This window comes from Meleagris gallopavo, chromosome 27 (assembly GCF_905368555.1).
Source record: "Meleagris gallopavo chromosome 27, MGAL_WU_HG_1.1, whole genome shotgun sequence".
Taxonomy (NCBI): Eukaryota; Metazoa; Chordata; class Aves; order Galliformes; family Phasianidae; genus Meleagris; species Meleagris gallopavo.
This window is the reverse complement of record NC_139430.1, coordinates 35,646-60,293: the sequence shown is the minus strand read 5'-3', so window position 1 is coordinate 60,293 and position 24,648 is coordinate 35,646. Positions and strand designations below refer to the sequence as shown.

Here is a 24,648-nt window from a genome sequence, read left to right as displayed (position 1 = left end):
GGGACGCTCCGTCTTCACCCGCAGCGCCGCCGTCGGGGCGCCCGCAGCCTCCGTTCGCCGCTCCGTTTCCCCCCGGCGGACTACAAGTCCCGTGCGCCCCGCACAGGCGCAGGGGCCGGGGGCGCGGGAGCGGGGCGGGGAATGATGTCAGCCTGCGGGGAGCCCCGGCGCGGCCAATGGCGGGGCGGTGCTGGCGGTGGGGCCGGGCCAGCGGCGGCGGCGGGGGCGGCGGCGGCGGCGAGCGCGCAGCGCCGGAGGGACGCGGCTCCCATTCATGAGCAGCCGCGCGCCCGCCGCCCCGGGGCCGGGGCCGGTGGTGGCGGCGGCGGCGGCGGCGGAGAACGGAGCGGGAGGCGGGCGGCCCGGCCCGGTGCCGGTACCCGGCGGAGCGGCGGCGGCGGCGGCGGCGGCGGGGCAGGTGCGCGGCGGGCGGTGAGGCGGCACCGCCATGGACACGTCGGGGCACTTCCACGATTCGGGCGTGGGGGATCTGGAGGAAGACCCCCGGTGCCCGTGCCCGTCGTCGGGGGACGAGCGGCCGCCGCCGCCGCCCGCCGCGCTGCCGCCGCTCCAGCACAGCCTGTTGCACTCCTCGCCCGGGTCGCTGCGGGCCCCTCCTCCCGCCGCCCCCGCCGCCCTCCACCCTTCCTCCCGCCACGGCAGCCAGCTCAACCTCAGCGACCACTTGGGCGGCCACTCGCCGGGCTCGGCGGTGCCGTCGGGGGGCAAACACCGGCAGCCCAGCCCCCTGGTGCACCGGCGGGACAGCAACCCCTTCACCGAGATCGCCATGAGCTCCTGCAAGTACAGCGGGGGGGTGATGAAGCCCCTCAGCCGGCTCAGTGCCTCCCGCAGGAACCTCATCGAGGCCGAACCCGAAGCTCAGCCCTTACAGCTCTTCGGTGCCGGCGGACCCCCCGAAATCGTCGTTTCGAGGGAGGACAACCACGCGCCCCCCGCCCGGCCCCCCACCCGGCACGGCCCCCGCGCCGACCGCCCGCCCGCCCGCCCCGCACCCGCCGGCTTTGCCAAAGGGCCCAAACGCAAAGCTCAGAACATCGGGTACCGTTTGGGCCACCGGCGAGCGCTGTTCGAGAAGAGGAAGCGGCTAAGCGACTACGCGCTCATCTTCGGAATGTTCGGCATCGTCGTCATGGTCATCGAGACCGAGCTGTCCTGGGGGCTCTACTCCAAGGTATGGGGGGTGGTGGGTCCTGGAAGGGGGGTGGTGGGTGGTGGGGGATGTTTGGGTCTTGTGTGGTTGGCAACGGGGATGTTGGGGTCCTGTAGGGTGGGCACAGGGGGTGTTGGGGTCCTGTGGGATGAACGTTGGGGATGTTGGGGTCCTGTAGGGTGGGTCCTGTAGGTGTTGGGGTCCTGTAGGATGAACGTTGGGGGTGTTGGGGTCCTGTAGGGTGGGCACTGGAGGTGTTGGGGTCCTGTAGGATGAATGTTGGGGTCCTGTAGGGTGGGCACTGGAGGTGTTGGGGTCCTGTAGGATGAACGTTGGGGTCCTGTAGGGTGGGCACTGGAGGTGTTGGGGTCCTGTAGGATGAATGTTGGGGTCCTGTAGGGTGGGCACTGGAGGTGTTGGGGTCCTGTAGGATGAACGTTGGGGAGGTTGAGGTCCTGTAGGGTGGGTGTTGGGGTCCTGTAAGGTGGGTGTTGGGGATGTTGGGGTCCTATAGGACGGACGTTGGGGTCTTGTAGGGTGGGCACTGGGGATGTTGGGGTCCTGTAGGATGAACGTTGGGGTCCTGTAGGGTGGGCACTGGAGGTGTTGGGGTCCTGTAAGGTGGGTGTTGGGGATGTTGGGGTCCTATAGGACGGACGTTGGGGTCTTGTAGGGTGGGCACTGGGGGTGTTGGGGTCCTGTGGAATGAACGTTGGGGTCCTGTAGGGTGGGCACTGGAGATGTTGAGGTTCTGTAGGATAAACGTTGGAGATGTTGAGGTCCTGTGGGGTGGGCACTGGGGATATTGAGGGCCTATAGGATGAACGTTGCTGTCCTGTAGGGTGGGCATTGGGAATGATGGGTCCTAAAAGGGGGATGATGAGGGTGTTGGGGTAGTGGGGGTTGTTTGGGTCCTGTAGGGTGGGCACTGGGAATGTTGGGGTCCTGTAGGATGAATGTTGGGGTCCTGTAGGGTGGGTGTTGGGGATATTGAGGACCTATAGGATGAACGTTGGGGTCCTGTAGGGTGGGTGCTGGGGATGTTGAGTCCTAAAAGGGGGATGTTAGGGGTGTTGGGTAGTGGGGGTTGTTTGGGTCCTGTAGGGTGGACACTGGGGATGTTGGGGTCCTGTAGGGTGGGTGTTGGGAATGTTGGGGCCATATAGCATGAATGTTGGGGGTGTTGGGGTCCTGTAGGGTGAGTGTTGGGGACACTGGGGTCCTGTAAGATGAATGTTGGGGACGTTGAGGTACTGTAGAGTGGGTGTTGGGGATGTTAGTGTCCTATAAGATGAACGCTGGGGACACTGAGGTCCTGTAAGGTGGGTGCTGGGGACATTGGATGAATGCTGGAGACTTTGGGATCCTGTAGGGTAGGCATTGAGGATGTTGCAGTCCTGTAGGGTGGGTGCTTGGGGATGTTGAGGTCTTGTAGGACGGGTGTTGGGGATGCTGAGGTCCTGTAAGATGAGTGCTGGGGATGCTAAGGTCCTGTAGGGTGGATGCTGGGGACACTGGAGCCCTATAGGATGGGCTATGTTGGGGTATGTCGGGTATGTTGGGGTCCTGTAGGGTGGGCACTGGGGACATTGAGTTTTGTAGGGTTGATGTTGAGGACATTGGGGTTCCCATGGGATTGGCATTGGGGTATTGGTGCCCCATACAGTGGGCTGTGGGGCGCTTTGCCCCCTCTGGTCTTGGGAGATTCACTCACGAGGCCACGTTGGGTGTTGGACAGGGTGGATGGTGATGGACCGATCGTTTGGCCTTGGTGGGTGCTGCACCCGTGTGCCCCACGTGCCTGGGGGGTGTCAGGAGAGGAAACGGGATCTGTCACTGCTGTGGCTGCTGCATATAGAGGGGAGGGGTCTGCCGGACCCCCGCATCACCAACCCCTGTCTTGTCCCCACCTGCAGCTCCTACCCGCAGGCCCCATAAAGGCCCCATGTCCCTTTTGGGCAGAGAGGGGACCTGGATCTCAGGGTATGAGGGTGGGGACGGAGGCCCTGCTGCCAGGTGGGCGCATCCCCAGAGGATGTCCCTGAAATCAGAGTGCCTGGCGGTGGGCAGCAGCGAATCCACTCTCCCAAACTCTCAAAGTGGGGGCTCTGGGGGGTCTTCATCCCTTCCCATCGTGCAAACATGCAGCCGTGGGGTCCCTGCTGGCCGTCCCCATCCTCTCCAGGCATTCCTTGAGCAGCCGCGGCGCAGCGGAGCCTCCATCCTCCTCCACACCCCTTTCTTCCATTTTTTTTTTTCCTTTTAATTTTTTTTTTTTTTTTTTTTGTAATTGCAGGACGGTGTCTTTTATTTATAATTCTCCCCCCACACACCCCTTTCAGCTCTGCTCCCTGGCTGTGCTCGTTGGCAGCGATATGAATAACTCTTTGTATAGACATCTGTCATGTTATTTATACCTATCCATGAGGGGAAGGGAACAGGCACAGCGCTGCGTGGCACCCATGGGCGTCCGTGGGACAGCGCTGGGGGCGGGGGTTCGGGGGACGCCGGGGGTCCCCGTGTGGCGGTGCCACGTGTGGAGGGGACGGAGCGCTATGGGAAGGGGCCGCGCTGCCCCCCGCCGCCGTCATCCAGCAGTGCGGGCAGGGGGGGGCGATGGGGCCGGGAGGAGGAGGAGGAGGAGGTGGGGATGTGTCTGGGAGTCCCGTGGGCGCGGGGACCCTCCGGTGTGCCTATGGAGGTGAGACGGAGCGTGGGGACCCCGCTGATGCTGGGGGGGCACCGGGTCTTTCTCGGCACCCAACCGCACGCCTCGCGGGGAGGGAGAAAGATGCGTTTCTCCACCTCCGGAGCCTCTCCCGCGGGTGTTCCGCTTGTAGGAACGGCGCCGAGGTGCTGTTCGCCCCCCTCTGCCCACCGCCACCTGCGGAGCCGCAGAGCCCACGGCCGCGGTGCCGCCCGCAGCACCGACCCCGCGGTGTGAGCCCGGGGAGACCCTCCCTGAGTCAGCGCTGCCCCCGCCGGCACTCGGGGTGCAGGCGGGGACGGAGGGGGGTCGGGGTCACCATGCGGTGATGCATCCTGAGGTGCTCCCCTCACGGATCCGGGGCTCTATAAATACCCCCCGGCCCCCTCCGTTGGGAAACCGGAGCTCGCAGCGAAGCCGTGGCCGTGCCCGAGGAGCGGGGCCGGCAGCTGTTGCGTGGATGGGGATTTCGGTGCCGCCGGCCCTGGCCCAGCTCCAGCGCGGCCCCATTAGAGATGCCATGCGCTCCTTGGGGCTGAGGCAGGACCCCGCCGCGGTGCGGCCGCGCTCTGCTCTCTGCTCTCTGCCCACCCTTTGGGGATGGCTGGGGGGCACAGGAATGGCACGCGGTGTGAGCAGTGCACGTGGCGGGGTCCCTCGTGGCACTGCGGTATTGGTGCCCCCCATATGAGGTCTCGGTGCCCCACGGTGTTGTTTATGGGAGCCAACAGCAGCTCTTCCTGCTGCGTTCCTCCGTGACCACAGCTGGGCTCTGGCGGTGCTGCGCGGCCACATTGTGCCAAGCTGCCCCATAGCCACACCAGGGGGGGCTGCCAAGCTGCCCCATAGCCATGCCAGGGGGGGCTGCCCCATAGCCACACCAGGGGGGGCTGCCAAGCTGCCCCATAGCCACACCAGGGGGGGCTGCCAAGCTGCCCCATAGCCATGCCAGGGGGGGCCTGCCATCCTGCCCTATAGGCACAACCTGGAGGTCTGCCCCCTGCGCTGCACCCTTGGAGCTCTGCCGTGGGGACATTCGGTGCTGGGCTGTGCTGGCACCCATCTGCCTGCGTGCTCACCCATAGGGTGTCCCCACGGAGGTGACACGGGGTCGGTGCTGGCAGCCAGCAGAGGAGGGATGCACCGGGCATGGGATTTTCCCATCTGCCACCCATCTCACCATGCTGGGTTGGCACACGGTTCAGTGCACGGCACCGCGTGCCAGGACCCCCATCGGGGAGCATCGGAGCATCCCACGGTTGTGGGGTGGGGTGATGCCAAAGCTCTGCAGCCACGCTGGCAGCGGGAGGGTTAAGGATGTCTAGACGGCGACTGAGATTGGCCCTAAAGGATGCCAGATCCGTTGCGGGAGTGACATCTCTGCAATTAATCCCGGTGTTCCCCCAGGCACCGCTTCACTATAAATAGCCGCGGTGCTGCCGGAGAGCTCGGGGTCCCGAAGCCTCGGGGTCCGGCGTGGGTCCCTTGTCACCGGGCAGGGCGGGCGCTTCAAGGGAGGGGGGGGGGGTCCTTGGCACGAGCCCTCCCTGGGGGCCGCCTATTAATAGCGTTGTTTGGTCCCGGCACTTCTCTCAACACGGCCATTATGTGCAGACAATTGCACGGCGGGTGCCAAGTGCTGGAGCTGCTCACAATGCGCGGCCGGAGCGTCCCGTGCCGCCTCTGCTCGGGGAAACGTTGCCCTAAATAATCCCACGCGTTGGAAAAGCCCCACAGAGAGGGTTATGGGATGTGGTGGAGGAGGTGGTGGTGCTGTGCCATGAGCGCACCGGGTCTCAGCACGGCGATGGGATGGGTGTTGCTGTCTGTCTGTCCGTCCTGCTGTCCCTCTCTATGCCACCATTGCGTCAGTGCTGGGGTTGAGCGAGGGACTCCCTGCGACCAAATAGGGTCTGGGGTCTTGCACGGCGAAAATGAACCCACCCCCTCCCCAGAGGGACCTGTGGGAGGTGGGGAGCGTTTTGCTGCAGTCACCACTGAATCAGGGGTTAATTTACATAGAGCTAGTTAGTAGGACGGTCTTAATTGGCTCACCCATCAGGGTGCCATACTGCTGGGCTGGGTGCAGGTGGGTCGCTGAAGCTGCAGGGAGGGCGGTGGGTTCAGTAAACGCACCATGGGGGTCTCTCAGTTCCATCCCCATCGCTGACCCCAACTCCCCTCCTCTCTTCCTGCAGGACTCCATGTTCTCCCTGGCCCTGAAATGCCTTATCAGCCTCTCCACCGTCATCCTGCTGGGGCTCATCATCGCCTACCACACGCGGGAGGTGCAGGTATGTCCGAGGACTCATCTCCAAAGGGTCCAGGTGTGCTCTACAAGGCTTTGGAAGCAGTGACGTCCGCTGCACCCCCCATCCCACCCCTCTCAAGGGGACAAATGGCTGCAGGACCGATGGGTCCCATCCTTCTCACCCCCCTCACGCTCCCCTCAGCCGGGTGTGAGCCGCAGCTTTTCACCTCTCCCTGTTTGTAGGACGGGGAGAGTCCCGCATTTCTCCTCTTTCACCGCACGGCCGCTCTGCCAAGGAAAGCTGTGAAATACTTTCCTAATCATGCCGCCCATTCTCTTCCTCTCTGCCCTCTCCGGCTTTGCGGGGAGATAAAGGCTCTGGTTCGGCTCGCTCCGATGCCAGCGTTTTGGGGCTGCGAGGGGTCGGGCGCAGCGTGCAAACCGTGCCCTGGCTCTGGGGGCGTCCCCCAGTGCGACCCTGACCCAACACCGCTGTCCCCACGGCACCCATCCCTCGGGAGCAGCCAAGGAAAGGCGCGGGAGCAGCCGCCTTCCTGCCGGGCCCGTGGCCAAACTGGGGCTGTGGTCACCGAGCAGCGATGCCGGGAGTTGCCGCGTCATTCCGCACCCACCGGGGGGACACCGGGAGCACCGAGTGCGGTCCCCTCCTCCTGCGCTGCGTCTGTGCGCGCCGTTGGGCTGAGCCCCCCAACGCAGAGCTGCGCAGGAGATCTCTGCCCCTTCTACGGTCGAAGGGCCGGCCAGAACAAATATTTGAGAAGCTGCGCTGTGCTGCGATGATATTTACCCCCAGGGTCGCTGTGTTTGTGCCCGGCCGGGCTGAATCCGGCTCGCCGCCGCTTCCTCCCGCTTCTTGTTCTCGGTTCTGTCCTCCCGTCCCGGCTGAGCCCCGCTCAGCGCGCAGGGCAGGGCGGCTCAAATCGGCCGAAACGCCGCGATTTGGGGACAGGCCACTGTGCTGGGGGCCGTGAAACCGAAGCACCCCCAGCACGGAGATGTCCCACCCCCAGCTTTGCCCTCCTCCGCTTCCTTCCACCCCTCCCCGTGGGCTCTCTGGGGTCTCCGCATCCTCACGGCTCCTTCTCCAATGCGCAGCCACGCGGCTTCGGTAGCCGATATTTTGGTGGCAATTAGCTGCGTGCGCTAATTTCCTCACTGCCCTCCCTTCCTCCCAACCCTAAAAACATGTGGGGTCCGGCACTCGCAGGCTGGTGGAAGAGAGGAGATGGGTTTGAGTCCGCTTGCTCCCACAAATCCCTGCCGGCTGTTGGTGGCCCTATTATCTTTTAGGTGCTTATAAAGGGATTGCTGCTAATCCGCCCGCGATCTCGGCGGGGATGGATGTGGGGCCGCCAAAGCCATAAATCCTCAGCCACCGCTCCTCCCCACCTGCGGGAAGGGCTCAGCTGCTTCCCCGGGTGTTAATTGCGTTAATTGCCAGCTCCCTGAGGATATTCCAGCTCTCCGTTTGCCACGTGGGGCAGCTCTGTTGAGGGGGGGTTCTGTGGGGGGCAGCGTCCTGCTGGGATTCCATAGGGCTGCAGGGTGGTTTTTGGGGCTGAAGGGATCCATCCATCCCCGACCCCTCGGTGGGCACCCACTGCTGTGCCCTCTGACCTCCCCTCATCCCATTGCTGCTGTGAATTTGGGAGAGAGAACTTGAGGCTGTTTGAGGATTTGTTGGACGGGATGTCCTGGGAAGACATCCTTGGAGACAACAGAGTGGATGAAAGCTGGCTGCTCGTTCAGGAGGCCTTTCTGAGAGCACAAGGGTGCTCTGTCCCTCTCAATAAGAGCGTGGGAAGGGGAGGCAGAAGACCAGCACGGCTTGGCAAGGACCTGCTGGTCACACTGAGGAAGAAGAAGGGATTGTTGAACCAACGGTAGAAACGAGGATGTGTCACCTGGGGGAGAATTCATCACTGCCATTGACAAGAAAGGGAGGGAGGAGGATCAGCGGAACTCCAGGCTGCTGAGCGTCACCTCTGTGCCTGAGAAGATCGTGGAGCAGATCCTCCTAGAAGACAAATTAAGGCACAAATTAAGGATGAGTGGGTGATCCCAGGCAGCCAGCGTGGCTTCACCAAGGGAAGGTGGTGCCTGACCCATCTGGGGGCTGTAAGCTCAAGGTGGGGATGGCTTAGATTGGATGTCAGGTTAAGCTCTTTGTACAGACTCAGTCTGGAACAGGTTCTGTCCCTGGAGGTGTTCAGGATCAGGTTGGATGGCACCCTGAGCTACTGCCAGATCTGGAGGTTGGTGGCCCTGCCTGTGGTGGGGGCATTGGAACTCAGTGACCCTTATGGTCCCTTCCAACCCAAGCTTTTCTATGAAGCTGGGATACCCGGGTACCGCCGGACTGTGCCGAGGTTTCCATGGAAACCCCACGCAGCCGTGGGCTGCTGGTGCTGGAGGGTGGGGGTGGGGGCGGGGGGCTGTGCCAAAGGCCCCCCCCTCCCCATCCCAACGCCCTTTGCCCTGTGTGCTGCCAAAAGGCTCTCACTGCCTCTTTCCTCTCGCTAATTTGTTTATTTTTAACACCCTTTTCCAGGAAGGAATGGGCTGTCAGCTCGCTAAATGCCGGAGGATCTCCCCTGACAGCTTGGAGTGATTTTTATAAACAATTTCTCCAACAAAGCAGCTCAAAGGAGCGGAGCTTTCCCAACACAGGGAGGTGGCCGGGACGCACTGTGTGCGTCAGCCCCTTGGGATGGCTCGGGGGGACGGCCCTGTGTGCTGCCTGTGTGACACAGCACTGTCCTGGGGTCCCACTGCTGCTCCCACCCTGGGGACGTGGCCTCTGTGTCCCCTTTGGGTCCATCTCCAGCGGTGTCTTTGCAGAGTGCTGTTCACAGAAAGTCCCTGCTGGTGTAGGGGACAGCATTGCTGTCTCTCGGTGCGCTCCGTGCGAAGCAAAAAATGGTGGGAGCACATCCTGCTCCTGGGGGGGGGGGGGGGGGGGGTCTGTGCAGACCCCATTGCAGCTCAGACCCCACTGCAGCGCTCGGAGGAGCGGCTTTGCCCAGGATGAACCTGCACGTTGCCATGACAACACAGCATCCATCGCTGACTTCCTACCAAAAAGTCGCCCTCCGGGTGCAGCTGGGAGCGGTCGCACAATGGTGACACAGCTGCTGTGTCAGAGGTGCCCCAGGGGGTGGAAGAAGGGGCTGTCCTGTGTGCCCTGGGAGCGAGCTGGAAGGGACCTGAGGCTTTTGAGTGTCCCCAGTGCCGCCACCGTGTCCCTGTTGTCCCCATCCCCATCCATCCCCGTTCCTCTGGGGGCATTCCCCTCATCCCAGTTGAGCTGTGTGATGTGGGTCCCTTCCGTGCCTTTCCCCTCAGTGCTGATGGGATGATGCAGGGGGATGCCCAGGGACCCCAGTAACCAAGGGATCCCATAGGGCCATCTGTAACCAAGGGATCCCATAGGGCCATCTGTAACCAAGGGATCCCATAGGGCCATCTGTAACCAAGGGATCCCATAGGGCCATCTGTAACCACAGGATGCCCCATGGCTGCCCATAACCACGTGCTTTCCCTCCTGGCAGCTCTTTGTGATCGACAACGGTGCCGACGACTGGCGGATCGCCATGACGTACGAGCGCATCCTCTACATCAGCCTGGAGATGCTGGTTTGTGCCATTCACCCCATCCCTGGGGAGTACAAATTTTTCTGGACCGCACGCTTGGCGTTCTCCTACACTCCCTCTCGGGCGGAGGCGGACGTGGACATCATCCTGTCCATCCCCATGTTCCTGAGGCTCTACCTGATTGCACGTGTCATGCTGCTGCACAGCAAGCTCTTCACCGACGCCTCGTCGCGCAGCATTGGTGCGCTCAACAAGATCAACTTCAACACTCGTTTTGTCATGAAGACCCTCATGACCATCTGCCCTGGGACGGTGCTGCTGGTGTTCAGCATCTCCCTCTGGATCATCGCCGCGTGGACGGTGCGGGTGTGTGAGAGGTGAGGTGTGGGGATGGGGGGCACCTGGGAGGTGTTGTGGGGATGGTGACGGGGACTGGGGACATGCAGGAGGTGCCATGGAGATGGTGATGGGGATTGGGACACCCAGGAGGTGTTGTGGGGATGGTGACGGGGACTGGGGACATGCAGGAGGTGCCATGGGGATGGTGATGGGGATTGGGACACCCAGGAGGTGTTATGGGGATGATGATGGGGACTGGGGCATCCAGGAGGTGCCATGGAGGTGGCAATGGGGATTGGGACGCCCAGGACTTGCAATGGAGGTGGTGATGGGGATTGGGACACCCAGGAGGTGTTGTGGGGATGGTGACGGGGACTGGGGACATGCAGGAGGTGCCATGGAGATGGTGATGGGGATTGGGACACCCAGGAGGTGTTATGGGGATGATGATGAGGACTGGGGCATCCAGGAGGTGCCATGGAGATGGTGATGGGGATTGGGACACCCAGGAGGTGTTATGGGGATGATGATGGGGACTGGGGCATCCAGGAGGTGCCATGGAGGTGGCGATGGGGATTGGGACGCCCAGGACTTGCAATGGAGGTGGTGATGGGGATTGGGACACCCAGGAGGTGTTGTGGGGATGGTGACGGGGACTGGGGACATGCAGGAGGTGCCATGGAGATGGTGATGGGGATTGGGACACCCAGGAGGTGTTATGGGGATGATGATGGGGACTGGGGCATCCAGGAGGTGCCATGGAGGTGGTGATGGGGACCGGGGACATCCAGGTGGTGCCATGGAGATGGCAATGGGGATTGGGACGCCCAGGACATGCAATGGAGATGGTGATGGGGATTGGGACACCCAGGAGGTGTTGTGGGGATGGCGATGGAGACTGGGGCACCTAGGAAGTGCCATGTGGATGGCATTGAGAGTTAGGGACACCCAGGAGGTGCCATGGAGATGGTGCTGGGGATTGGGAACACCCAGGAGGTGCCATGGAGATGATGATGGGGATTAGGGACACCCAGGAGGCACCATGGGGATGGTGATGGGGACTGGGGACACCCAGGAGATGCCATAGGGATGGCGATGGGACGGTGTGGGGCTTTGATGGGTGCAGAAGGGATTTGTACAGGGAGAGGTGCACCTTGGCTGTCTGTGAGTGCCATGACAACACGGTGCTTCCAAACCCACTGCTGGATGGCAGCACGGTGCTCAGCACTGGCGTTGCTGTGGCAACCGGTGCCAGCAGGTGCCACGATGCACCGGCAGCGTCCCCATGGTATCAGAGTGGTACCGGGGCTGTCCCAGTGCCCCAGTTGCTTTGAGCAGTTCTTCCCCATGCAACGTGCCCGGTAGCTTGGGACAGGGATGGGGATGTTCCAGTAGCCATGTGGGACGCAGAGCCATGAGCAGGGCGGCTCTGCTGGCGGTGCCCGTTGGGATCACATCCCTGAGGAGGACGGAGATGGGGATGTCTGTGGGAGAGCACTCAAGAAGACAAATGCACGTTATGATTTGCTTTAAGTGGATTAGCTCAATCGCATGAAATCCCTTTAAGTCTCTGCTGCGGGATGATGCCGGGCTCAGCGATGCGGGGTCGGGTCACCCCATCCATCCCCTCCTCCTTCTCCTCCTCCCCTCGGTGTGACCACGCGATCCCATCCACGTCTCCAGAGCGTCTCTGAGTGGCATGGAAATGCTCTGGGGTTGTGGGAGCTCTTCCAGACAGTGCTGCTCTTCCTGCTTCTCCTAATGAGGCTGGAGAATGGGCTGGAGAGCTCTGCTCTGTGTGCCTTCATTGCATCAGGGGGTCCTTTGTACCTCCTGAAAGGGAGCAGGCGGGTGGGTGGGGGGCTCCCGAGGGGGGGGTTGCATCAAAGGGACTCTGGCTGGAAGCACGGTGGATATAAAGAACAGGTTAGTGGTAGAGAGTGGGAATGATGCAGGAGAACTGCTGCAGAGTGGGACATGCAGGGAGTGGGAACACACAGGGAATGGGGTCAGGGAGGGAGTGGGGTCATGCAGAGAGTAGGGACACGCAGGGAACAGGGACGTGCACTGTTCCCAAGCGATGCTCTGTCCCTGCAGCACGCAGAGGCCCCGAGTGCTGGCCCAGTGTGACAGCAGGACCCTCGTGCCCACCCACAGGAATACATGCAGGGAGCAGATGCGTTCCCACCCTGGCAGCCCGGGGGGCTCCGTCCCCTGTCGTGCACCCCCGGGACGGTGGCACTTTTCGGGCACATTCCCGAGGCTGTGGCATCGCTCCAGGCGCTGTCTCCCCTCCTCCATGCCCGCCCCCCCCCCCGGGTGCCACATCCCTCCGGAGGCAGCGAGTCTCTTAGCAACCCTTACCCCACCGCTGCCTGCGGTGCTGCCTGCACTGCTGCGCTGCCCGCGGCCGGCACACGTGTGCATGCACGTGCGTGCAGCCTGCTCCCCTCCTGCATTTTACACCAGGGGGGTTGCATTTTTCACCAGAGCTGTTTGCATTTTGCACCGAGGGGGGCAGTTGCATTTTTCTACCGGGGTTGTTTCAGTTCTGCACCTGTGGTTGGTTGCATCTTGCACCAGATATGTTTCCATTTTGCACTGGAGGGAGCAGTTGCATTTTTTTTACCTGGGATGCTTTCATTTTGCATCAATAGCAGTTGCATTTTGCACCATGGACGCTTGCATTTTGCACTGGTGGGGTTTGCATTTTGCACCATGGACGCTTGCATCTTGCACTGGTGGGGTTTGCATTTTGCACCAGGGATGCTTGTATTTTACATCTTCGATGCCTGCATTTTGCACCAGGGATCCTTGTATTTTACACCTGCGATGCCTGCATTTTGCACCAGGGATGCTTGCTTTATGGACCAGTAACAGTTGCATTTTGCACCAGGGATGTTTATGTTTTGCACCAGGTACGCTTGGATTTTGCACCAGGGATGCTTGCATTTTGCACCGGTAGCAGTTGCATTTTGCACCAGGGACACTTGCATTTCGTACTGGTAGGCTTTGCATTTTGCACCAGGGACGTTTGCTTTTTGCACCAGTAGCAGTTGCATTTTGCATTGGCTGTTTGCACGCTGGACTTCCTGCCCTCTCCCAAAACCACAGCCAAGCACGTGCTGCTGCTGCAGCATCCTCGTGCCGCGACGCTCCGCTCCCAGCCGGGGTGATGCTCTTTCCGGGGAGTGCAGACGAGGGGGTGACAGAAAGCAGCTCTTGGGTCTAAACAATTGCATCAACCCTTGGCGTGTGCAGCCGCCCCTCTTCCTGCTCACACCATGCTGGTGCCAGCTGCTCCTGTTTATGAGCTCCGAGTGCTTCTGGGAAAGGAAAGCAACGCTCCATCCGGGGGCTCTGCAGCCCTTCATTCGCATCCCATTTGCAGTCCTTTGGGGGGGGGGGGCTCTGGGGTGGGTGCGTGCGTGCATGGTGAGGGGTTTGGGTGAGTTTGGTGCAGGGGAGAGGGTGAAAATGTCCCATATTTGGAAGGGGATCCATTGCAGGCTGATGGCGTGGCCTTGCTCTGCAGCTCTGTGCTGAGCCGTTGGGGTCTCCGGTTACTTGGGGGGGGGGGGGGGATGGGGGAAGGGATGGAGAGAAAAACAAAATGCAGAAAGAGGAGAAAACCCAACTGTTGGGCGAGTTACGAGCTGCAAGGCTTGGATGAATCGATTTGCAGGGAATTGCCAACAGCTCCATCTGTTTTTCCTCTAATGATTTCGCGAGGAGGCTGAGAGGAACCTGCTGCGGAGGGGGGGGGATGAAGGAGGCAGGGCTCAGCAGTGGGGGGGTGGGGGCTGTGGGGTGCAGTGCCCACCCGGGGGGGCTTCAGGGGGCTCCTGATCCTATAGAGGAGGAAGTAGGGCTGTGGGGTTCGATGGGGCTGCTTGGGGGTTTTCAGCATCCCTGGATCTGGGAGTGCTCTGATTTTGCCCTGTGGTGCTCTGGCAGCCAGGAGCTGCTGTGAGATGGGGGGACAGAAACTGAGGAGCACATGGACATCGGGGGGATGGGGTCCCCCCTTTGTGGGGCTGGTGGTTCTCAGGGTGGAGAGCTTGGGGTTGCTTCAAGCAAAGCTCCTGCTGAGTGCATCCTCCCTTTGCACCATCCCAAATGTGGGTCCCATTGGTGCTGCTCAGCTCTATGCCCTCTGACTGCGAGTTCTGTGTGTCCCATTCCATGGGTCTGGGGGGGGGGCTCTTGTCCACCCCCACCCACCCTCCTGCAGCCTCGCATCTGTTTCTGCTATCAGCCACGTGGCACTGGGGGGGGGTCGGGGGGGGACCACACCACGGTGACAGCTCTGACCGAAAGCAGAAGCCCTCACTGCTGGATTTTTGTTGTTCTTTTTCCTCTGATTTTTTTTTTTTTTGTGCTGGAAATTGTGCAATCTCTCTGGGTTTGGGGTGTCCCTCTGCATCGTTCATCTTCATCCCCTTTGCTTTGCACAACGCAGGAGGAACCTCACACCCAGCCTCTATTGGGACCATCTCTTGTGCCAGCACTCCCCACGGTCCCCAGGTGCTGCCCCAGCCCCATTCCCAGCTGTGACACTCACACCTTTGTCCTCCCCCCCATACACACACAGGTACCACGACCAGCAGGACGTGACCAGCAACTTCCTGGGTGCCATGTGGCTCATCTCCATCACCTTCCTCTCCATCGGGTATGGGGACATGGTGCCGCACACCTACTGTGGGAAGGGGGTCTGTCTGCTCACTGGCATCATGGTAAGCACCGGGATGGGGGCAGTGGGGTGCTTTAGGGACCAGCATCCCCAGTGCTCTGTCTGAGCACTGAGGTCTTGCAGCCTGAGAGCTGCCAGAGCTTTCCTTGCTGTTGGTTTGTAGGGTTTGGGGTGAATTTGGTTTGAGGGAAGGGGCGGGCAGCCCATAGCTGCGTGTTGATGGCCTCGTCCTAAGGAAGCAGCAGATGTGGGGACCAGCAGCTCTGTGCATCCCTTGGCCGCCGGTCTGACTTCCATCACACCGAGCGATCCCAACTGCTGCAGCATCCCACGGGGAGTGGGGACAGCTGGGAGAGCTCCCACCCACGGCACTGACCTGCAAGACCTCATCTACCTGCTCCAAGGGGCCATGGCTTGCACGGCTGTGCAGCTGGGGACGGCTGCTCCGTGGCTCTGCACTGCTGTCCCCGTCCTCCGCAGCACGTGGCATTGCCACGACCGAAAAATCCACGCTGGGGGGAGAGGTCCTGGGGCTCCCACCTCACCGGCAGATGTTGTGAACCGTGGTACCGTGCAGCATCCTGGAAGTGGGATGGGGGGGACCCTTGGGTTGGGGACCCCACAGTGCCACCCTGCCAAGCAGTAGTAGCACGCTGGGGCTCCCTGAAAAGCGGCACTAGGGTGGCTGTGCTGCTGGCAGAGGGAAGGGTGATGAAAGCTGAGAGCGCATGCTGGGAGCTGCGGGGATGCAAAAGGACTCAGCTCAGCCCATGATGTTAATTAATGACTCTTTAATAAATAAAGGATTGTGTGCCAGGGTCACGGGCCTCAGCCAGAGCTGCGGGGAGGGGGAGCGGCGCGGGCAGAGCCAGGTGGCACAGAGCTCTGGAGGAGCGGGGTCCCCTGCCTGGCACCTTCCGTTCCCAAACGCGCACCGGATCTGGTGCTCATTGCCAAGGCGAAGCCACGCCAGCTGCCGCTGCCTGTGGGCAAATGGGGGTCCGGCCCCCTCCCATCTTTGCTCCTTTGTGGGCTCTCAGTATCTCCCTTCTGCCTGGATTCCCCACGGGTTCCCTGTCCCGTGGGGACACGCGGTGCTGGGATGGCAGCAATGGGCATCAGGGATCTCTGACTTCGTCAGTCGGCCTTGTTAATTATTGGGAGCTCTGGCAGCTGCTCAAGGCCGTGGTGGGAGGCTGAATGCTGCTGTAAGCCCAGGTTAAAGTGGGTTGCCCACATCAAGATAGTGGGGTTTGTGCAACCTGTGGGTGGGGGCTGGAGGGGCATCCACTAATTGGGGTTTGCATGTGGTTCCTTGATCCTTAGGGAATAGAGGGGGTGCAGGTGAGCCCCATCCCTAAGTGACATCCCCACGTTCCCCCATCCTGCTGTCTCTGCAGGGCGCCGGCTGCACAGCCCTGGTGGTGGCTGTGGTGGCCCGAAAGCTGGAGCTCACCAAAGCTGAGAAGCACGTTCACAACTTCATGATGGACACGCAGCTGACCAAGAGGGTGAGGGCAAGGAGAGGGCTCCGGGGAGGGGGGGGGGAGTGCAGCATCCCTGGGGTCCCATTGGAGCACGGCGCTGAGTGCAAAGCATGCTGAAGCATTAGGGTAAAAGCAAAAAGCATCGGCCCTTGCTTTGCTTTGCAGCTCTTTGTGAAATGCAGAGAGTGCAGCCGCACCCAGGGCAGGAAATGCACATATTTTCTCCTTCCCTCGGAGGAGATGGACCATCTTCTCTGGTGGAACATGAGCTCACTCGTCTCAGTGTTGGGGTTTCGGTGATTCAGCAGCTCTGTGCTGCAGATGAGTGCTGTGTGCTCCATCCCAGTGGGGCACCCTGGAGCTGCGTGGGTCCGTGGGTGCTGTCTCAGACCCCAGCATGGCACTGGGGTGGGGATGGGGCTGTGGGACACCCAGGTCACATCCAATGTGAGCAAAGCACACGGCAGCATCAGGGTTTCAAGTTTAGGCATCTCCTTGCAGAATAACCCCACTTCCCCAAGGGAGCTAAATCCCAAACTGGTTCAATTTGCGTCACTTCAGGTGACACAGGTGGCACAAGGTCAGACATCGTGTCCTTGGCCATATGTGGGCTCACAGGAGAAAAGCTCTGCTTGTAACCCAGCAGTGCTGGAGGGCTGGAGGGGCTCCCAGCGCCCATTTGAGGTGACTTTTGGCACAAGGGATGGATGGAGTGAGGGGCAGTGCAGGCAGGTTGGGGAGCACAGGGGCACTATTAGCCCTCATCCAGCTCCAAGGGGTGCAGATGGGGCATCCCCAGAGGGTAAAGTGGGTGAGGAGCCCCATGGCTGGAGCACATTTCCCCAAAGCATTAGAGAGGGATGGGACGGGGATGGGATGGGGGTGGTGATGGGGTGGGGATGGTGATGGGGATGCAGATAGGGATACAGCAAGGCCAGGGCCATTGCTCTGCCTGGAGCACTCCGTCCCTGCCTTGCATGACCCCACACACGTCCGATCAGGCACATGGAGCTCCCAGCTGGGACAAGTCAGCTCCTGTGATCCCAACCAGCAGCGCCCAGCAGGGCCAGAGCGCTGTTTCCGTGCAATAATTCGTCCCACGCGCTGCAGCAGATGGGGCTGCTGACCCGATGCCCTTCTCTTACAGATCAAGAACGCGGCGGCCAACGTCCTGCGGGAGACGTGGCTCATCTACAAGCACACCAAGCTGCTGAAAAAGATTGACCACGCCAAAGTCCGGAAGCACCAGAGGAAATTCCTACAAGCCATTCACCAGTAAGTGGGGAGCCATGGGGTGCTGCGATGGGGGGAGGGGGCTCTGAGCCTGGGGAGGGAGCCCTTTGAGATCCCACAGTGACTGGGAGATAAGGAGGGGATCCCTCTGATATCCCACTGTGATAGGGAGGGCTGAGCCTGGGGAGGGGGGCCCACTGGGATCCCACAGTGATTGGGAGAGCTGAGACTGGGGAGGGGGTCTGTCTGATATCCCAATGTGAGGAAGAGGGCTGAGCCTGGAAAGGGGGGTCCCTCTGGAATCCCACGGTGATGAAGAGGGCAGGGCCTTGGGAGGATCCTCTGTGATTCCATTGCAATGAGGAGGGCTGAGCATGGGGAGGGGGTCCCAGCCCATCCACAGGATGGCTCTCCATTTCCTAGTAATGGGAAGGTCTCTGCAGCATTTTGTAGTTGGGAAGAGTGGTGCATGGCATTGCTCTCCCCCTCCCCAGGCTGCGCAGTGTGAAGATGGAGCAGCGGAAGCTGAGCGACCAGGCCAACACGCTGGTCGACCTCTCGAAGGCAAGTCCTCCCATAACCCCATGGCCTCGTGTTCCTCTTCCCTGGAACACCCGAGGCAGAACCTGGCTGACCGCGGTGCTCCGGCTCCTGAGCTGTCAGTGTGAACATCTCACAGCCCCTGCATGTAGAACAGAGCGCACCATGAGCGGGGACGGGGGGGGTCACCCCATTTCCATTAGAGCTCTGCGCTCACCGCCCCGTAGGAACGCTGCACGGCCCAGCTGGGGATGCTCAGGGCTCAGCAGCCCCCAGGTTTCATCATTCCCATCTCCTTACAGCGGAAATCAGGCGCGCCAAGTGCCGGTCCCAGCACAGGGGGGGTCAGATGTGCACCGGGTGTGCGGTGTCTGCTGTGCTGTGCCGCATCCCAGCTGCCCCAGTGCACCCACTCCTCATCCTGGGCTGGTGCAGAGGGGCTGGGGGGGCAGCTGGCTCTGCTGGTAGGAAGGAGTTAAAGCAATGGGGATTATCTGGTTGCTCCCAGATGGCCAAGCATCCTCTGGGGCCCCGTCCCCACTAGCTGGCTGCAACCAGTCCCCTCCATGCTCTGCTATGGGGGCAGATCTGTCGCAGGGGCTCTGTGGGAGGGTGTGAGCTTAGCAATGGGGCTGGAGTGGGTGAAAGCAGCCCGGGAGCGGCACAGAGGAGCCCCACTAATAATTTTGCTGGGGCACAGATGGGAGCAGAGGCTGCAGAGTGTTGCAAAGCTGCAGCAGCCCCTCCGTGAGTCGCCCTGCCATCAGCTGCTGGTGTGTGAGGCTGAAGGCTCCATGCAGGGCATGAGCTGGCAGCGCTGCTGCATGGCTGTCCCTGTCCTCATCCCCTCCACTTGCTCTTACTTCCCTGCATTGTGCTGAGCTCGCAGAGCCCCGGGGCTGCCTGATGAGAGCTGACAGCAGCAGGCTCTGAGTTGCAGAGCAGGCAAAACCTCTGGGTTGCAGAGCGGGTGAGACCTCCGGCTGCGATGGCTCACGAGCAGAACTTTCAGCCCCAGGAAGGGTCGGGGGCTGCACAGCTGCACAAGGTGGGGTGGGGGGCTCCAAGGTGGAATCATTGATCCAACCCTTCTTCCCTCCGTAGATGCAGAACGTGATGTACGACCTCATCACCGAGCTCAACGACCGCAGCGAGGACCTGGAGAAGCAGCTCGGCAGCCTGGAGTCCAAACTGGAGCAGCTGAGCGCCAGCTTCAACTCACTGCCTCTGCTGCTGGCCGACATGCTGCGCCAGCAGCACCAGCGCCTGCTCGCCGCCGTGGTGGAGGCTCGGGCGGTTGCCGTGCCTGCCGGCACCCCGCAGACCCCTCTATCCGAGAGCCCCATCGGGGTCAGCTCCACCTCCTTCCCCACCCCGTACACCAGCTCCAGCAGCTGCTAAAAGCGCAGAGCAAAGCCCCCTCCTGGCGCTCCGTGGACACGGGGAGAGCTGGCGGCGGCCCCGAGGACTCGGTGTTCCCTCTGGGAACGGTGTTGGAGCGGTGATGCCTTGGGATGGACATCTCCCCCCTTCTCCCCTCCCCCCCAGACCCACTCCCTTTCCCCCCCGTTTCGGTGCCTCTACTCGTGGTGAAGGAAGGGGACGGAGGCGACGCTTCGCGCCGCGGCGCTCGGTGGAGGACAGGAATCCACGCTCAATCTCAGGTCTTCACATTGAAAACAAAACAAAACGAACACAAACCAGTCGGAAGCACTGAAGCGACGGAGACACCGGAGGGAGAATCGCACCGTGTGGAGCTCGGGGCTACGGGGGGGGGCACAGGGCTGCTCACCCCCACCCCCTCCCAATGCGTTCCCCTCCTCCTGACCTTGGAGTTCTTGCACAGCTCTGCCCTGAGATGTCCGTGCTCCGTCCCGTCTCCTTGCCAAGACACCAACACGTTCCCCTCGCTCTGTTCCAGGGTAGGTGGTGGGCTCCGAGCTGAGCGGGGTTCTCTCTGCAGCACCGGTGCTCTCTGTTGGGGCAGAACCAGATCTTCGTTTTGGCTCATTGGAGCCTCGAGCAGTGCTTAATACAGGTGGGGACGGCCCCACCGCTGCCCCCCGCCCCATCCAGAGGTCTCCAAAGCCCAGAACACCCTTGAGGTCGGGGAAGGCGCCGGGCACAGCTCCGACCCCGATGCCACAGACGATGCTCAGTGTGGGACACTTCATCTGTTTAAAACCACCCCATCCCACACCACTCCTGCTGGGGGTCAGCAGCACTGGGGAGTGAAGATTGGGGTTCTGCCCAGTCCCTGCGCTGCCCCCGCTTTGGGGACGGCGTTTGCTGCTCTCATTGAAAACGCAGCAGAGGATATTTATATATTTTTAAACAGATGAAGTAAGCGTGTAATTACTCCGTGATATTAATTACACATCACCCGGCAGTGTCAGTAATTGTAATCAAAAGCCACTGTGTTACTCCAGGTATACTCAGCCTGTAATCTTCTCCTTTGTAACTCTTTCGGTCCCGTCAGTAACGCTGCGTTCCGTGCGCACGTAGGCAGGAATGGATCAGCCCCAGTGCAGAGGAATTGCTGTGCAAAACCCCACTCCCTGCTGCTGGAACGTATCTTACTCCTCGTGCCCCACAATTAAAGCTGCACAGGAAACAAGCAGCGGTTACGAGGCGCTCCCCCCCCTCCCCCTCTCCTCCAGCCCTGCCATTGGCACATGGCAGAGGAGAAGGAGGAGGAGGAGGAGGAGGAGGAGGAGGAGGAAGGCTCCTCCAGAGGAGCTGCAAAATGCGCTCCTGGTGCTGCAGAGGTGGTGCTGTGAAGCCTGTTGGTAGCACGGTAGCAGCCCTGGTTGTTCTTGTCGCATGGTTTGCATTCAGGGAGCACAGAGCTCACTGCCAGCGTTTTCTATTCCTTGGCCAGCAGCGCATCTTCAGCTTCTGGGAAGGAGCTGCCCTCCCCCTGCACGAAGATCTTGTCATTAGTTTAATTGCAGGGCGGGCAGGGCTGATGGGAGTGTGTCACTGCCTCGGCGGTGCGCCAGCGCTGGCTCTCAGCATTGCTACCAGTCCCTGTGCCTCCAGGTAACCATCCCTCACCTCCCCGCTCCTCAGATGGGGTGAAGAGGAGATGCCCATCTTCCCATCTTCCCAAGGAGATCTCGAGCACGGCAATGGAGGAAGCCTTGTGAACGCCAAGGATGAGCCTAAAATACAGAATCTCCACTGGCCGCGGGCAGCCAGCAGAGAAAAACGTTTCCATGCCTCTCCTGTGGTTTATGTAGGAACAAAGTGCCGTGCAGTGATGCGTCGTGGGGCTGAAGGAAGTATTGATGGCTGGGAATCGATATCTCCAGCGGGAAGCTCCTCATGGGCTGGTAATCAAGTCTGAGAAAGCAACAAGAGTAGGACAAGAGGAGGAAGTGCCAGCTGGGCTGTGAGGAAGTGACAGAGCAGTGATGAGAGCTTCAGCATTGCCACCAGTGCAGGAGCACCTCGTCCTTGGGCAGAGCTGCTGCTTCCTCATGGCACCGCTGCAGCCCACGGCCCTGTGCCCTCCATCGCATGCTCTGAGCTCAGAGCTTGCACGTGGCAGCCCCAGCTCTGCACTTCACACCCTGTGGACCCCCATCCTCACGCAGCCCAGCAGTCTCTCCGCCCAGCACCCCACACCTCATGCACCTTGCACCCGTGCACCTTGAATCCCACAGCCTGCATCCATGCACCCTTCATCCCTTGCACCCTACATCCTTCATTCCATAAATCCTACGCCCTTCATCCCATGCATAATTCCTCCCTTGAACCCTAAATGGTGCATGCATCCGTGCACCCTACACTCTTCATTCCCCACAAGCTACACCCTACACCCCATGCACCCTTCATTCCATTCACCTTCCATCCCGTGCACCCTTCATCCAATGCACTCTAAGCCCTTCATTCCATGCACCCTACACCCTCCATCCCACGCACCCTCCATCCAACGCTCTACACCCTCATGCCCCATTCCGTCCCCACCCGCTGCCGGTTCAGCACCCGGACAGCGCCGCGCCGGTCCCGGTGTCGGTCCCGGTCCCGGTTCCGGTTGCTACGTGGGCACTGAGCCCACCACACACCGGCAGATGAGAGGGGAGCTCTCCCTTCCCCTGAGCTCCGAGCGCCAAAGCGAGCAGGGAGGAGAGCTGGGACCAACGGGAGCCGTGCAGGAAAAGCACAAGAACCAAACAACAACATCCGCTCAAAAACCCAAAGAGATGCCGACCTCTCACCGGGAAGCAGCCCTCAGACCCCCACACCGGCTCAGCCCACCCCCCCATTTTGCAAAGCGAGACAACCACCACCCCTCTCAGCACTCCAGCTGCTATCCCAGGTGGGGCGAGAGCACCCTGACGCCCTCCATACCCACCCACTGCCTCCTGCAGCACAGCCTCGGTTTTCCCCTCTGCGAACCTCTTGCACTGCCTGCAAGGAAACGTCCTAAAAACGCCAGAAAAAAAAAAAAGAAAAAATAATAAAAAAAAAATACGACGTCCTCTCTGCAAACCCACAGACTGAAACGCTTCTGTCCAGACTGAAGGAGGCTTCCACACGGGTTTGCACCTTGCCTCTGTACTGCTCGCTTCTTTTTTTAACGATAGGGGAAAGCATAATAGTTTATTTTAACTATGAAATATATTGCTATATTACAAAGGTTATTGTAACTTTCAATTATGGTTTTGTACCCGACCTGCTGTCGGCAGGCAGCGACGCCCGCCTGCTGCCAATGTCTGTTTCTGAGTACAGTCACTGCGGGGCCGGGGCTGGTGGGAGCTCCCAGCACAACCCCCATCCCGATCCCTTCCATCCCAAGGCGTTAATCCCCACCGGGATCCTAAATTTGTGTAGCACCGGGGCTTTGCTTTTCGCTTTTCTCAGCCTCCTGAAAGCCATTCCCTCTCCTGGTCCCATTTGCCCATGGGATGGAGGCTTTGGGGATGGAGCAGTGCAGGGCGCATCGCTTCTCCCTTGCTTTTGGACTTCAGCAACCCAAACATTTGGCTCAGAGCAGCCACACCGGCACAGTGCGGCGCTCTCCAAGTTCAGGGATCACCCATCCATCCTCCTCCTCCTCCTCGGGGCAGGAGGGCTGTGGGGTCCCACTCTCTTCTTCCTCTCAGGTCAACGTGTCCCCAGCTCGGGGACGAGGGCACCCCCACATCCCCACTGGTGGTACGGCAGGTAAGGACTTGGCACTGGGAGGCAGTGGGGTGCCTGGACGTTTTGCTTCCTTCCATCTCAGGCTGTGCTTGTGTAGGATGGAGGGGCAGCCCCAAATTTAGGAGAGGGACGTGGTGAGGTTGCAGGGATTGTCCCAGCTCAGCCTTGCCATTCTCAGTGCACACTTGGGGGGCATCTCAGCACCGTGTGCAGGATGAGGTCTGTAGGGAAATAGGCTTAAACCCCCCTGTGCAGTCCTGCCCTGCGCTCCTGGCCGCTTCCTTCCATGTGGAGCAACAGCCAGGGTTGGGCATGGCACCTGGGACCAATCCCTGCTGCCTTCCTCCAGCACAGCAAAATCCCTTACACAGCTCCTCTATCCCCCCCATCCCCACAGTGCTGTCACTGTTATCAGTTATCACTATCAGAGCCCATTAAACCCACCCGGAGCTGCAGGTTGAAGAGCTCGGAGGGCTCCTTGCAGGGCTGAAGCCCCCCCAGCAGCTCCAGCTGCCCCTCGTTAAGCTCGGCTCGGGGGGTTCTTGGGGTTTATGACCAGCTGGAAGAGAAGGGCTGGCTCCTTTCCTTGTGAGTGGTGGTGAGGGCATTGCTGACCCCCTTCTGCTGGGGCTGAGGTCTGTAGGGTGCTCGGAGCCCTTGTGCTTTTCCTGTCCCCAGCCATCTCACAACTCTGTGACCCCCAGGTAGGTGTGCTGGGGTATCTCCTTTGGGGGAGGGGGAAATGCTGCTGCTGCTGCTGCTGGGGGACTTTGCTCTGCTTCCTGCCCCCATCTTCTCCCCACTCAGCTCCCTAGGGGCTGCAGGGAGGATTTAATGGGGGGAAGCCCTACTGTTCGGGGGGTTCTTGCTTTTCCCTGGATGAGCCCCATCTGTGCCCCATTTCCTGAGTAAAGGGCAGCTCTGCAGCCCCCAGGATGCGCTCTTCTCCACCTCCTTCCCAATTCCTCCATTCCTCCCCTGCACTGCACAACCCAACATGGCCCTATAGAGCTGCTTGGGGCTGCGGTGAGGATCCGGCCCCACACTCCTCCCAATCTGCGCGTGGCCCTAAAGAGGGGAAGGGAACGGGCCCTGCCCGTCCCAGCAGCATTGCCATAAACCGAGCTGTACCCAGAAACAGGCGCGTTTTAAACTATGGCTTTAACCTGTTCACTGTAAAAAGTGCCTTGGACTTTAATCTGAAGAGGTCAGTATCTATAAATATTTACCTGTGCGGGTGTGTAAGTATGCAGATCTCGATGTATAGTTACACACACAAATATATGACATATACGTACCTATATAAACGCTTCAGACCCCTCTGTTCTGCTGGTCCTTGGAGCTCTGTTCTGGGTGTTGGATGGGAGCTGTGTTGGCAGGGAACTGTTGTGATGCTCAGGGTGGTTGTGCTGTGCGCACACTGGCATTGGGGTGCTGCCTCTGGGGGGTGCAGGTGGTG

At 60.7% G+C, this 24,648-nt stretch overlaps 1 protein-coding gene across 2 annotated transcripts; it reads left to right on the top strand.

Annotated features, from left to right (window-relative positions):
• The first annotated feature begins 175 nt into the window (after nucleotides 1-175).
• KCNN3 (potassium calcium-activated channel subfamily N member 3) lies at nucleotides 176-24,496 on the top strand. 2 transcript variants are annotated; one of them, XM_010728260.3, is made up of 8 exons: nucleotides 178-1,195; nucleotides 6,080-6,175; nucleotides 9,705-10,123; nucleotides 14,680-14,821; nucleotides 16,179-16,289; nucleotides 17,413-17,540; nucleotides 17,993-18,062; nucleotides 19,143-24,496. In XM_010728260.3, the coding sequence occupies exons 1-8, from the start codon at nucleotides 449-451 to the stop codon at nucleotides 19,437-19,439; spliced, it is 2,010 nt and encodes a 669-aa protein (XP_010726562.3). In that variant the 5' UTR covers nucleotides 178-448; the 3' UTR covers nucleotides 19,440-24,496. The 2 variants fall into 2 exon arrangements, with proteins under 2 accessions (XP_085066100.1, XP_010726562.3); XM_085209974.1 differs by lacking the exon at nucleotides 17,993-18,062 and having other exon boundaries at nucleotides 176-1,195; nucleotides 19,143-19,287.
• The last annotated feature ends 152 nt before the right edge of the window (nucleotides 24,497-24,648 follow it).